Here is a 13,733-nt window from a genome sequence, read left to right on the forward strand (position 1 = left end):
ATCATGGGATGCTACAAAGGTCGTAATTGTGAAAAATGGTCACGAATCACATTTTTCAGTGCTGTTGTAACTTGTAATAGTCACTAAATGAACTGCTGTAAGTCAAGGACTACCTGTAATAAATCTTACCTCTTCAACATATCCCCAAACATATTTACCGTCATTTTCACTGCATGGGGAAAAATGCATTTTCTTTGGAAAAGGTCTTGGACAAGAAGATATGGAAGTGGTAAGCATTCTACCATCTTTTGATTTTACAATGCAATATGATGTAACCAGGCAAATGAACAAATCTCAGTAGCCTAGTTATCCTTCACGTTTTGACTTCTATTTTTTTGCTTATGGATCATTGAAGTGTGCACTTGGAGCTTCTGTCTTACCCATTTATTTATTTATTTGGCAATCTAGTGTCCTCCAAATGTGTTGTATTAAGATTCTCACAATCTCCAGTCAACACTGCTGATGACAACTGGCATACAGCCCAACTGGAAGTCTCCAGCCTAGGAAAGGCATATAGCAAGCTTTCCAAATGTATTCATAAAAGTTATGTCACCACTTATACTGAGCCACAGCATAAATATGCCTTGGCACTAATGCTTTTTTTACTGGGTAAAGAGCTATGGTGGTGCAGTGTTTAGAATGCATTACTGCAGGCTAACTCTACCCACGGCCTGGAATTCGATCCACAGCCTGGGGCTCAAGGTTCATTCAGCCTTCCATCCTTACGAGGTCAGTAAAATGAGGACCCAGATTGTTGGGGGCAATATTCAGACTCTGTAAACTACTTAGGGCTGTAAAGCACTATGAAGTGGTATATAAGTCTACATGCTATTGCTATTATTGTTTAGTATTGTATTTTAATAGCATGCTTACCGTATATCCCCAGAGAACGAATGGATACAGCAAATTTCAAGCCAGTATCATTTCCTAACAGCTCAAGGCTAGAGGGAAAGCCCTTCTACTCAGCAGTGGGGAAGACTCTTGAGTTTTAAGTGTCTTTATTCTTTGGATGAAAGAAAATGTGTTTTGTGGCAAGAAATACAACTAGTCGCTCTGCCATTCTTTGATGAGCAAAAGGAGGCAATCTCTAGTGTGAACTGATTTCACATCCAAAAACGAAGCCGTTGGTTTGATGAAAGCTTCAAATGATTAAAAACAGTCGGCCCATAAACAGAGCTCATTTATCTTGATGGTACTTTATTCCAAGAAGCTAATGTACGATTCATTCCAGCCATTCATAATTTTGCCTTGGCAAGCCAAAGGCGTTAATTGTTCTACTGTGTTCATTTCTCAAGCCAGCCTCATTCATTGTTAAATAACAGCTGCTTTGTCATGGTTGTTATTTTATTAATATAAATTTTATTTATAGGCTACTTTGAAAAAATCTGTTGTTAGTCACACCAATAGGTCATAGCAGTTGTCAAGCCACATTCTTAAGCTTGTTACAATAAAGCAATATCTTTTTTTGCAAATCAAATTAGAAAATGTACTGTAACCTGCTTATATAGCTGCACCAGCTAATACCTCTGAGCCTTGAAAGCGTAATTTGTCATACAAGCTCCCACAAAAATGATGTCAAGGTGCATAGGCTGCTTCTCCCTGCCTGCCTCAGAGCTGGTAGCCCCGGGCCAGGCAGCTCAGGTTTTGCTGTTGAGGAGCAGAGATCTCTCTGTAGCAAGATATTGTTTATTCCCTCATCCAAATTCAATCTCTGCTTCTCATTATTCTCCTGACTCTAATGGGACCAGATCTATCTCCCACCGTAGTCAAGTAATCTCCAACTGCTGAAGGAACAATTTCAGAATTAATTAACCAGAGGTCGGAGAGAAATTCCAGAAGGTCTTCTTCAAACTTTGCACCAACAAAACAAAATAGCAATGTTTTTTAAAAATGCCATCTTGGCACTGTTGTAGCCCTTCCAAATACACCACTTTCTTATAGTCTTTACAAAAACCATGTAAATAAAATAAATCAGGAAATTTCCTATATTCCAGGGGAAGATAAGCTGGAAATGATAATGAGACTCTGGATGGCATTTAGTGAGATCATGGCAGATATGAATTATTAACTGGGAACTTCCAGATTTCTACCTCAGCCTCTAGACTGCTAAACTCTTGCACACCAATTCTACCAAGAATGGGTGTCAAACACAAGGCCAGCGGACTGGATCTGGCCTGCGGGGTGCTTAGATCTGACCTGCGGGGCTGCCATGGAAACAGCGAAGGACCGGCCCACGGTGCCTCTGCCAGCAAAAATGGAACTAGGGAGGGCTGCTCGCAGCCCTCACGAGTTCTGTTTTCCTTGGCAGAGGGTTGCAGGAAACAGTCGCAGCCCAAAATGGAGCTCAGGAGTCCTTATTTTCTGGCAGAGCGTTCGAGCTACCAAAGGCACCCCTGACATGAGTGATGTCGAGTTGGCCACGTCCACCCAGGCCATACCCATCCCAGTCCCCTGAGGTCAAACACAACCCTGATGCAGCCCTCAATGAAATCAAGTTTGACACCTCTGACCGAGGAGAACATGATCAGAAGTATAGGATATTTATCTCCTTTTCCTAAGTATAGGGGCTTAGGTTCATGCCATTCATAAATCAATTTCATAATCAGCAAGAAGTGTTATGATCCCCCTATTTATTAGATACAGTGGCATCTAGTAAATAGGGACATAAGAGAACAGTAAATGATCCATTGTGTAATTTTACTAATTCCATATCGTATTGGCCACTTTAAATAATGATGTGAATAATGAAAAAAAATGTTTGGTTTATATTATTGTAAGAATGGAGTAGGACTGGACCACAGGTGGGTTGCTACTGGTTCGCATTGGTTTGGGTGAACCAGTGCTGGAAATTGCGACTGGGTTGCTGAACCAGTAGGGACAGCAGGCTTACCACACCCCTGAACCGATGCCCGGGTTGCCACGGCATGTTTTTTTTGACATTTTTAATGTTCTGCGCATGCACAGACCTATTTACAGGCAACTGTAACACACATGCAAATCCCGTGCACACTGAACTGGCAGTAATACCGGCAGAAACCCACCCCTGGATTGGACGCATGTCATAGAAGGCAACACTTTGGCCATCCTAATAATATGTAACTGTAGTCTCTATAAAAAATTTATTTCTCTCTAAAAATGGAATTGTGAGTGAGTGGTAATCATCAGATGGAAGTTGATTCTGCTGGGCAATTGCAAGTAGATAGTTTATTTTCACCTGTGGACCGAGATTTGAAGAATATCTTCTATTCATAAATTTTATATATTAAACATTCATGTTCCTCTTATGGATTCTTGGATGCCTGCACTGATGAGTTTACCATGTCAGGCAATGAAATGTTTGCAAGCAAACAACCAAGCTCAGAGAGGACCAAGAACTCTAGAGTTCAACCCTGAGGGTGTGTGTGTGTGTGTGTTAATTAGATTCAGTAATGAATTTTTAAACAAGCCTTTTCCTAATGTTCGGTTGGGACTATAGCTCCCAGAGTTCCTAGCCTGCATGGTGGCTGAAATGCTAAATCAAGCTCAACTCTTTGGTACTCAGATATTTAAGTTCCTCTAATTAGAAGCTAACTTAAATCCACATTTGTTTCTTATTAAATAACATTCTCTGTCATTGATTTAAAAAAAAACCCAGCCAATTTGATTATTTCAAACTATTATATGATTAGAATGTGAAATGTCATAATTATGCATTCCATTTCTAAATGGATTACAGATGCAATTAGGTAAAACAAAACTGCTATAATAACATGCCAAATATATACAATAAATGACCTCTGTTATAGGCTCTGTTCTTATTATGGATGATGGCAAACGTTTACCACAAGCCTTTGTTGTATAAATATATATTTATATATATACAAAAGTGGATGTTCATTTGCTAAATGCTGCAATTTCTTATTTGTGTCAACATTAAGCATCATCCATTTACAATTGTTCTTTTTTAACATTTTTGAACTTCATTCCTTTCAGTCAGCTTTCAGCTTTTAGCTTTTAACCTTGAAATTCTCTGCATTTAACAGACGTTTTATCTTCTCCGGCACTAAATTATTCACTTCACTCCTCTTGTTCTGATTTCTCTCTAATTATTTATCTTTGTTAATGATTTCTTGTGTCTTGTAGATGCAGACGTTTTTTATTGCTTTTATAACCTCTTGTTTCTTTTTCTCCCCCTTTCTTTTTCTTCTCCTAAAGCAACATTCTTTGCTTTTTCAGCCAATTCAATTGGCTGAATCTGGGTTTTGAAGTTGTTCTCACAATTGACTATTTTATTGCAGGTCATAGACTCACCAAGGATATTCTGTTAAAAGCAATATGATATGATGCAATAAATGCTCTGCTCTACATCAATCCAAAATTAATTTGCAATTAGTAAAGCATGAATTCTGTTGGCTGCAAAGGCAAACTTAGCAACTGGCTTGTGTTAGCTTCGTGTCTTTGTTTGCATGAAGGAGATTTACATGAAATTAATCTGGTCAGTGGGGAATAACTTAATGAAGTATGTTACTACCCATCTCTCTATAGAAGCTACAACAGAGTACAGCAACAGAGGGATCAGTGATTCGATATTCCCAGACTGACAGAGACGAGTTCCTTCTGAACAGAGGGGTTTCTAAAACTTGCCCTCCAGGATAGCTGAGGGCAGAAAATAAAAGTCTTACTACAGCCTAAGTGTAAGCTGTTTATAAAACTGAACCAATTTAAGAAGAACACATTGTATTTCACATGGTATGTTGCTGTTGCTCTTTGGAATTCTGCATCTAAGACTCCCTTAATCTAAGAATTGCCATAGCTTGTTTTTGTTCCATTGTCAATGATGCCTCTGGTACAGCACTCAATTTCCGAACCTCAACTCCAATTTGCTAATTCCAGGCAGGTTTGAATTGTGTAACAAAATAAAAAAGGTCATGGTGGAGGGGGTGGTTCATTTTGTGGAATGTCTTCTACTTACAATTTACAAAGATATCTCCACAAAGTCCACCTGGAGCTCAGTTCAGTTTGGGGGAGACTTTATCCGCAAAAAATGTGTGCAAATGATTTCATCTTAGCAGAAAACTCTCATACTGAGTAGTTGAACTACTTGGCCTGAGGAAACATTCTGAAGATCTTAACAGTTTGCACATCTTTAAGTTAGGATCACCAGGTGGCAGCAAAGAGACAGAGAAAACTCTATAGCACCTCCTAGTAGTTCTCCAGATTTTTGCAAACCAGAATTGGTAGCTCTCATTTTGGTTGGCGCTAAGAAACTTTGGTTCATCTATGGATTCCACCACCACCACCATTATTATTATTATTATACAATTGTATCACAGCGGCCAGTTGTTTCGCCGGATTTGGCATTGGTTACTAGTCGGGCCCCACCCAGGGGCCTAGGATGCCGTAACGTATTTTCGTAATATACGTGCAGATCCAAGCAGTGCGGCTTTTTGCATTTGACTGATGGTGATTTTGTCAATTTTTAACTGTTTTAAATGTAATTCCAGTGCTTTTGGAATAGCACCCAGTGTACCAATTACCACTGGAATTATCACTGCTGGTTTGTGCCATAGTCGTTGAATTTCGATTTTTAAGTCCTGGTATCTTGCGATTTTTTCATGTTCCTTCTCGGCGACCCTGCTATTACCTGGTATTGCGATGTCTATGATTGTGACCTTATTTTTCTCAACCAGTGTGATGTCTGGTGTATTATGCGCCAGTATTTTGTCGGTTTGTATACGGAAATCCCACAAGATCTTGACCATCTGATTTTCGGTGACTTTTTCAGGCTGATGTTCCCACCAGTTTGTTGCTGTTTTAATATTATAATTTTTGCACAAATTCCAATGGATCATTTGCGCTACTGAATTGTGCCGCAATTTATAATCAGTCTGCGCGATTTTTTTACAGCAGCTGAGTATGTGATCAACAGTTTCATCAGCTTCTTTGCAAAGTCTGCATTTGGCATCATCAGAGGATTTTTCGATTTTGGCCTTAATGGCATTTGTGCGGATAGCTTGTTCTTGCGCAGCCAGGATTAGTGACTCTGTTTCTTTCTTTAATGTACCTGTTGTTAACCATAACCAAGTTTGTTCACTGTCCACTTTATCTTTTATTTTTTCCAGAAATTGGCCATGCAGTGCTTTGTTCTGCCAACTCTCCATTCTTGATTTTATCACATCTTTTCTGTATTCTTGTTTCGTCTGTTGGGCCTTCAGTAGATTTTTGTTCTTTACTTCGATTAATAGATGTTCTTGACTTTCTTTTAAATAATCAGCCAGTGCATGTTTTTCTTCTTCAACTGTTTGCTTCACTTGTAATAATCCTCTGCCACCTGATTTTCGGGGCAGATACAGTCTATCAGTATCACCACGTGGATGTAAACTGTAGTGCATTGTCATTAGTTTCCTGGTTTTTCGGTCCAAAAGGTCCAAATCAGCTTGTGTCCAGTTAACTATGCCAGCTGTGTATCTTATAACTGGTATTGCCCAGGTATTTATGGCCTTGATTGTGTTTCCACCATTCAATTTAGATTTCAAAATTTTTCTAACTCTGTTGGTGTACTCTCGCCTGACAACAGTTTTTACTTCTCCATGCTTGATGTTATCCAACTGCAGAATGCCTAAGTATTTGTAGGCTTCATTTTCTTTGCATTTAATTAATTGGCCATTGGGCATTTCAATTCCCTCACATGCAGTGATTTTGCCCCTTTTTATGGATACAGTGGCACATTTTTCCATGCCAAACTGCATTGAAATATCGGTGCTGAATACTCGGACTGTGTTTGTCAATGATTGGATTTCTAGTTCTGACTTTCCATAGAGTTTCAAATCATCCATATATAGTAAATGCGAAATTTTTTCAGCTTCTTTGGCTGTTTGGTAGCCTAATTTCATTTTTTTAAAGATTACTGATAGTGGGATCATTGCGATGATGAAGAGAAGAGGTGAAAGTGAATCACCTTGGAAAATTCCTCGCTTGATATTAACCATTCCATAGATCTCATTCCCTACTGCCAACTCAGTTCTCCATTGTTTCATCGCCTTTTCAGTAAAGGATGTAATATTTTTGCTAATGCCAGTTGTTTCTAAGCATTTTATGATCCAACTATGTGGCAGTGAGTCAAATGCCTTTTTGTAATCAATCCAGACCATATTCAAGTTCGTTTTTCTGTTCTTACAATTTTCTAATATCATTTTATCAATTAGAAGCTGATCTTTTGTGCCCCTGCTCCTTCTTTTGTTGCCTTTTTGCTCTACTGGCAAGATGTTGTTTGTTTCCAAATAATCCATCATGTTATCTGCAATAATGCCTGTGAGTAATTTGAAGGTTGTTGGCAAGCATGTTATTGGTCTGTAGTTTTCAGGTGTTGTTCCTTTAGTTGCATCTTTCTGAATCAAGTATGTTTTTCCAGTTGTCAACCATTCATCAATTTGGCCCTTTTGTAAAATTTCATTCAGTTGCCTGGCCAATATTGCATGTAAACTGGTCAGATATTTGAGCCAGAAACCATGTAATTGGTCCTTTCCAGGTGATGTCCAATTCTTTACCTTTTTTACTCGATTTTTGACCATCTCAGTCGTTATTTCTAATACTTGCATTTGTTTGTTGCCAATGCTTTTCTCAAAGTCATGTATCCACTTTGCTTCCTTATTGTAGTCCTTTGCATTTTCCCACAATTCTTTCCAGAATTCAACTGTGGCCTGCTTTTCTGGTTTTTCACTTTTGGTGTCACCATTCACATTAAGACTTTGATAAAAATGCCATTGGTCTGATCGAAATTGCTGATTTTGTTTATATTGGATGATTCATGCCTCATATCTTTCAATTTTTCTAGCTGTTGCTGTTATCCACTGTTTTACAATCTCTACAGCTTCATTGATGTTTCTTGTATCCAATCTATATCTTCTGATTAGCCAATCTATGGTTTTGTTGTTTTTAAGCCGTTGCTCATGCATGTTATTTAAGTTACTAGCATCTGCCCTTAATTTTTTGACTTTTTGTTCTAATCAGATTTTCCACTTTGGCTTTGATGCTTTTTCTGTTGTGTGACTAGGTACTTTGATTTTAATGCCTAGTTCATTAGTGACTATTACAGCTGTGCTGTACATTAACTGGTTCGTTTCCAAGATGGATCCCGATTCAATAGTTGAAAACACTGCATTAACCATTTTCATGATAGGGGCCAAAATTTTCTTAGGCACAGTTTTTAGTGATGGTAAACGTTGCCTTGCCTCATTAAGCAGAAAATGCTCCATGATCTTATCCTTCAATTCTTTTTGTTTTTGAGTTAGTTCATCAGTTGGTTCAGTGATAACTGGTTCTAGTAGTGGTGATGTTATTTCCTCCCCGAGAGCTTCTTCTGGGAGTTCTACTATAATGTCTTTAGTTGTGTCTTGAATATCAGTTATTTCTGCTTGTGATATTTTTTTGGGTTTTGCAATTTGCCTGAATTTCCTCAAGTTCAACTTCACTAAACACTTTATTCCGTATAATAAATCGCCTTTGATCTGCTAGTCATTGTTCACTAACATCTGAATCTGGATATTGTTCTTTCCATAATTCATACATTCGCTTTAAATAACCTCTTTTTTCTGGCTCTGAGTTGTAGTAACAGGCCATTATGGCACGGTTTTCATCTGCACTATATTTTTGTCATTTTGTTGGCTGGTCCACTTGTAGCCCACTTGTCGACGGATGTCCAGGGACCCCAACATCCGCCGCGGCCCTTGTTAAGCCGCACGACGACCGATGCGGTATAAAATTTGTATTCGTTTCTTTCACCATATTGTATGGGTTGGTGGGGTTTTTTTATGGGGCCAGTTGCCAACCTGACCCCAACCCTCCTCCTTTCTCATCCGGGCTTGGGACCAGCAACAGCGGAGTTGTTGTTGTTGTTGTTGTTGTTATTATTATTATTATTATTATTATTATTATTCTCCTCCCCTTGAGGAACAAGACTGCTTCCTGATTTCCTCTGACTTTCCCTCCTCTCTCTCACACACAAAAAATGTTAATGATCTAACTTGTACAATATTTTCCAATCACAATTCAGGAGAAATAAGCTATTGAAATCAATGGACTTTGACATACTTCAAGTTGTAGTATGAAAGGCCAACATCCCACAGTGCCTGTCCTCCAACTGGCAAAGTGGGATAGATGCCTTAGGCGGAGTAGGGTAGATGTACAAGGAAGAGGGCACTGAAGGCTTCAGAATAGGTGGGTGCCCGAGGATCTACACAGTGACTGGGTCTACTCAGTCTCAGTGCCTCCCCTCCCAGTTACTCATCTGCCCTCTGGCTGGCCTTTGTAAACAAGAAAGGTGGTAACAGAACTTCTCATGGCTAGCCCTGTAGTCTTTGTGTTTTTATTGTATTTAAGACAGTAGCATTAATGTTGTCAGTCCATATTTAATAAATTGGGGGGTGGGGACACCAGGGGAATAGCAAAGAGATACATCTTATTGCTATGCTATAAGAGAGAGGGTGAATATGAGATCTGAACCTCCCTTAGGTTGAAAAATATGCAGATAAGTCTTTCGCTCTGCTTTCTTTGCAGCTGGTTCAGGGCAAAAGCATCTGCTAGAAACCGCAGAAATGAGGTATGCTAATTTGGTCTGTGTGCTGGGCACTTCCTTAATTTAAGTATTCAGGAATAAATCGCAGTCTGGGCAAATGAAGCTGAAGCTGCCTGGATGTGTGAGCCCGTGATATGACAATTGTATTCATTAAATGAGCATATAGTGCATACCTAGGAGCCCAGGAGCCAGCAAGGAGATTGTAGCAAGCAACAATCATTGCCAAGGTTGCTGCAGCTTTTTACAAAACAGAAAACATTCTACATTTCTTCACTTGGTATTTCAATGTATTTGCCAACTCAGGATTTTGGACAGAAGCCTAGTTAGAAATCATGCTTTCAAAACTAAAATTAACACAGATAAAAGAACAAGTCAGATAGTATCATTGGCTGGGTTTGTCCATTATGCCAAATGTACACGCACACACATACTCTTTGGCTGAGAATAATTTTGCAAACCCAGCCACTCTGGCTAGGAAAAAATGGTTTTAATCTGGTTTACAAATCAGGTTACAGCGCACAGCCTTGTAATTAGATGGCATCTCCTTTGAGTCAAGCTGGATTTCTAGTAGCTTCATACTCATGTGGTTTCCTTGATAAACAATGTTACATTGGATCCTGATCACAATCAGTTTGGTTCTTATTGGGACTCTTCAGGCACAGACATCCTCCATATTACCGTACTTTTTGGAGTATAAGATGCACTTCCCCACACCTAAAAGTGGGTGAAGAATGTCTGTGCATCTTACACAGTGAATGTTGCTGAAGCCAAAAAGGGTGCCCACTTGCCAGCCCCCACCCTTCGGCCATTTTTGGCCTTAGTATGTTGCGTTTTCAGCCTCTGCATGCCCCATTTACAGACCATTCCAGGCTGTGGGGATTCCCACAGCCCATCGTTGCCAATCACTGCCTCCACACATAGCATTTTTGGCCTCTGCATGCCCCATTTTTGGCCTCCACACCTCCCATTTTTGGCCTCTGCACATCACGGTTTTGGCCCATTCCAGGCGGCAGGAATCGCCACAGTACATCACGGCCAATTGCTGCCTCTGTGCGTTGCATTGTTGGCCTCCATGAATCATGTTTTAGCATCCACATGACCCAATTTTGACCTTCATGCATCATATTTTCGGGTGGTTCCAAGTGGCAGGAATCGGTAGCAATTCCCCCGCCTGGAACGGGCTGAAGACACAACGTGCAGAGGCCAAAAAGGCAATGACTGGGGGCCGAAAATATGATGCGTGGAGATGGTGCTTGGCAACAATGTGCTGTGGCGATGCCCACAACCCTGAACAGCTGATTGGCAGTATTCCAGGAGACCAATCCAACCACCAATCAGCTGCTTGTACTGAATCAGGCTGCGATAACGTGCTGAAGCTGACCAGGCTATTTGCTGAAAGGATGCTAGCCAGGTGAATACCAATGGATGCTGGTAGGCAGAGGCAGAATTTTTTTTCTTGTTTTCCTCCCCAAAAACTAATGTGCGTCTTATTCTCCGGAGCATCTTATACTCTGAAAAATATGGTAGATGTTCTACATTCAATCCTTTAACAAGGATTTGAATGAGTAGGTCTTTCACTTGATAACTTTACAGTGCATTTAGCTTTAGAGTTATCTTGGCCTGGCTTTCAATAGCTTAATGGTAAGAGATCTTATAGAAACTATGCAGGCACACCTTCCTTTTTTTCTATCTCAGTAGGCTCTCCTTCTAGATAAATTTTTTTTGGGGGGGGTATAGAGGTAATTTGACATTGTCCTTTTCTGAGATGTGTGGACTCAAACATAGGACCCAATGCAAATAATCAAGGCTTAATGTTTATTAAACAGCACATGTTGCTGGGATTTTCTTTGAAGAACATTGAAGAAAGTGATGCACTCCTATTCGTACATTTCAAAAAGGTAGGAGAGACTAATGCATAAGCAACAGATGATGTAAGCAATTATGTTTGGAGGATCTCAAGTTACTATAAGTAATGGACTGTTGGTCACTTCCTGTGCCTGTTTCCTTTCAGAAACCAAAAGGGAGGAATAAAGCAGTAAAACATTACAACAGGGAGGAAAACGTCTCCATAAATCAAGAGCACGGGGCAGTTTGGGAATTCCAGACATAAAAGAAAAAAGTTCTCATTGCAAATACGGGGTTATTCTAATGAGGTTGTGGTCTCATATCTGTATATATAAAATTGATTTAATTGATTCCATTTATCTAAGAACTGATTTTCCCCCTAGATGTTTTACTGATTTCTGAATCTGAGTCCTGATATTTCCTAGCGGTGTCTCATTCAAGTACTGAGCTTAGTTTATCCTTATGGTCAGCAGACAATGAGAGTTTTTGATTGGGGTAATGCTGAACAAGGGACTTCCCAACTCACCTTCATTGTATCAACTCTCAGTTGAACCAACTGAAAGGGATCCCATCTATAGTTAACTTAAGTGAATGAGCAGCTTTCCTCTATCTGCCAACTCCCTAGAATTAAAGACTGAATTAAAACACTCCCGTTATTGAAGAATTTCCTGACTTCCATGGTATTATCATATTAGTGGGACATTTTTAATGAAGTACAGTGGACCTACACCAGCAGATGACATGGCTCCCCAAATCAACGCAGACTATGGAAACTTCACACTGGACTTCAAGCATCTTGCAGTGTGTGCCTCTCCATTCTTCCTCCATACTCAGGGTCCTTGGTTTTCAAATGAGATGCAAAAGTTGCTCTCATCAGAAAAGGACTTTGGACCACTGTGCTTCATTAAGTCCAGGGTCAACGCAGCCGTCTACCAGGAGATTTTGGAGCACTTCTGCAAACAAGCTTTATGGTGATGCTGACTTCATTTTCCAGCAGGACTTAGCACCTGCCCACACTGCCAAAAGCACCAAAACCTGGTTCAATGACTGTGGGATTACTGTGCTTGATAGGCCAGCAAACTCACCTGACCTGAACCCCATAGAGACTCTATGGGGCATTGCCAAGAGAAAGATGAGAGACTTGAGACTGAACAATGCAGAAGAGCTGAAGGCCCCTATTGAAGCATCCTGGTCTTCCATAACACCTCAGCAGTGCCACAGACTGATAGCTTCCATACCACGCCGCATTGAGGCAGGAATTGCTGCAAAAGGGGCCCAAACCAAGTACTGAGTACATATGCATTCTTATACTTTTCAGAGGTCCAATATTGTTCTATGTACAATCCTTGTTTTATTGATTGCATGTAATATTCTAATTTTTCTGAGATTGTGAATTTCGGGTTTTCATGAGCTGTACACCATAATCATCACAATAATGACAAATCACGGATTGAACTATCTTGCTTTGCATGTAATGAGTCTTATCTCATATATTAGTTACACCTTTTAAGTTGCATTACTGAAATAAATGAACTTTTGCACGATATTCTAATTTTTTGAGTTTCACCTGTACACAAAAACCAGATTAACATACTTTATTATGTAGCATCTTGTGTAAAACCAATGAATTATTAGGAATCGCTTCAGACCAGTCTCATCTAACATAATGCCCTCCAGATGTATTGAGGTTCATAATACACAATCCATGTTAGTGGAAAAAATCCAGGAACGGCAGTCTCAACACATCTAAAGAACATCACTTTGAGAAAGACTGGAGGAATTTCCAGATTTCACCGCAACGGGAACATCCCAGTTGCTGGCTGATTTTTCTCGATTTGGGAACACAGCGGGTTTTGCAAAGGAGAGCTTGAGGTCCATTGTTGTTCTTGTCGTTCAGCTATTCAGTCACTTCTTATTCTTTGTGACAGACGGGCATCATCACTTCGTTAGAACTGTTGTGGTAGTAAAGTATTCTTTCCATTCTTGCAAGCTCCTGCTTAGGACACGAGAGTATCGAGACATCTGTTGGGTCTACCCCCGCCCCCCTTTTTTCACAATTGATTTTCCACAGACGCGGCTCTCCTTTTTACTTTATCTCTTCTTTTCTGTCGCCGCAGCCCCGCCTAGCTCCGATCGCGATCAATTCTTGCCCAAGTCAATGGCCTCGTCCCGGGGAGGCGCGGCTAGCGGGACGGCTGAGTCGCCTGGGCTGTCGACAGAGGGGCTCTAGGACCCAGCAGGCATGCGAGCAGGAGCGGAGCCCATGTGCTCCTCTCCCCTCCTCCGCTTGCCTATCTCTATTGTCTGAGTAGCCTGGCGGCGGCAGCAACACCTA

At 40.3% G+C, this 13,733-nt stretch overlaps 1 protein-coding gene across 1 annotated transcript; it reads right to left on the reverse strand.

Annotated features, from left to right (window-relative positions):
* Positions 1-5,369: 5,369 nt before the first annotated feature.
* LOC148049510 (uncharacterized) lies at positions 5,370-6,371 on the reverse strand. Its single transcript, XM_087703915.1, has one exon. The coding sequence runs from the start codon at positions 6,369-6,371 to the stop codon at positions 5,370-5,372; it is 1,002 nt and encodes a 333-aa protein (XP_087560041.1).
* Between the last annotated feature and the right edge of the window lie 7,362 nt (positions 6,372-13,733).

Source organism: Thamnophis sirtalis, unplaced genomic scaffold (genome assembly GCF_051295495.1).
Source record: "Thamnophis sirtalis isolate CommonGarterSnake01/CBP01778 unplaced genomic scaffold, rThaSir2_p1.2 scaffold_1, whole genome shotgun sequence".
Taxonomy (NCBI): domain Eukaryota; kingdom Metazoa; phylum Chordata; class Lepidosauria; order Squamata; family Natricidae; genus Thamnophis; species Thamnophis sirtalis.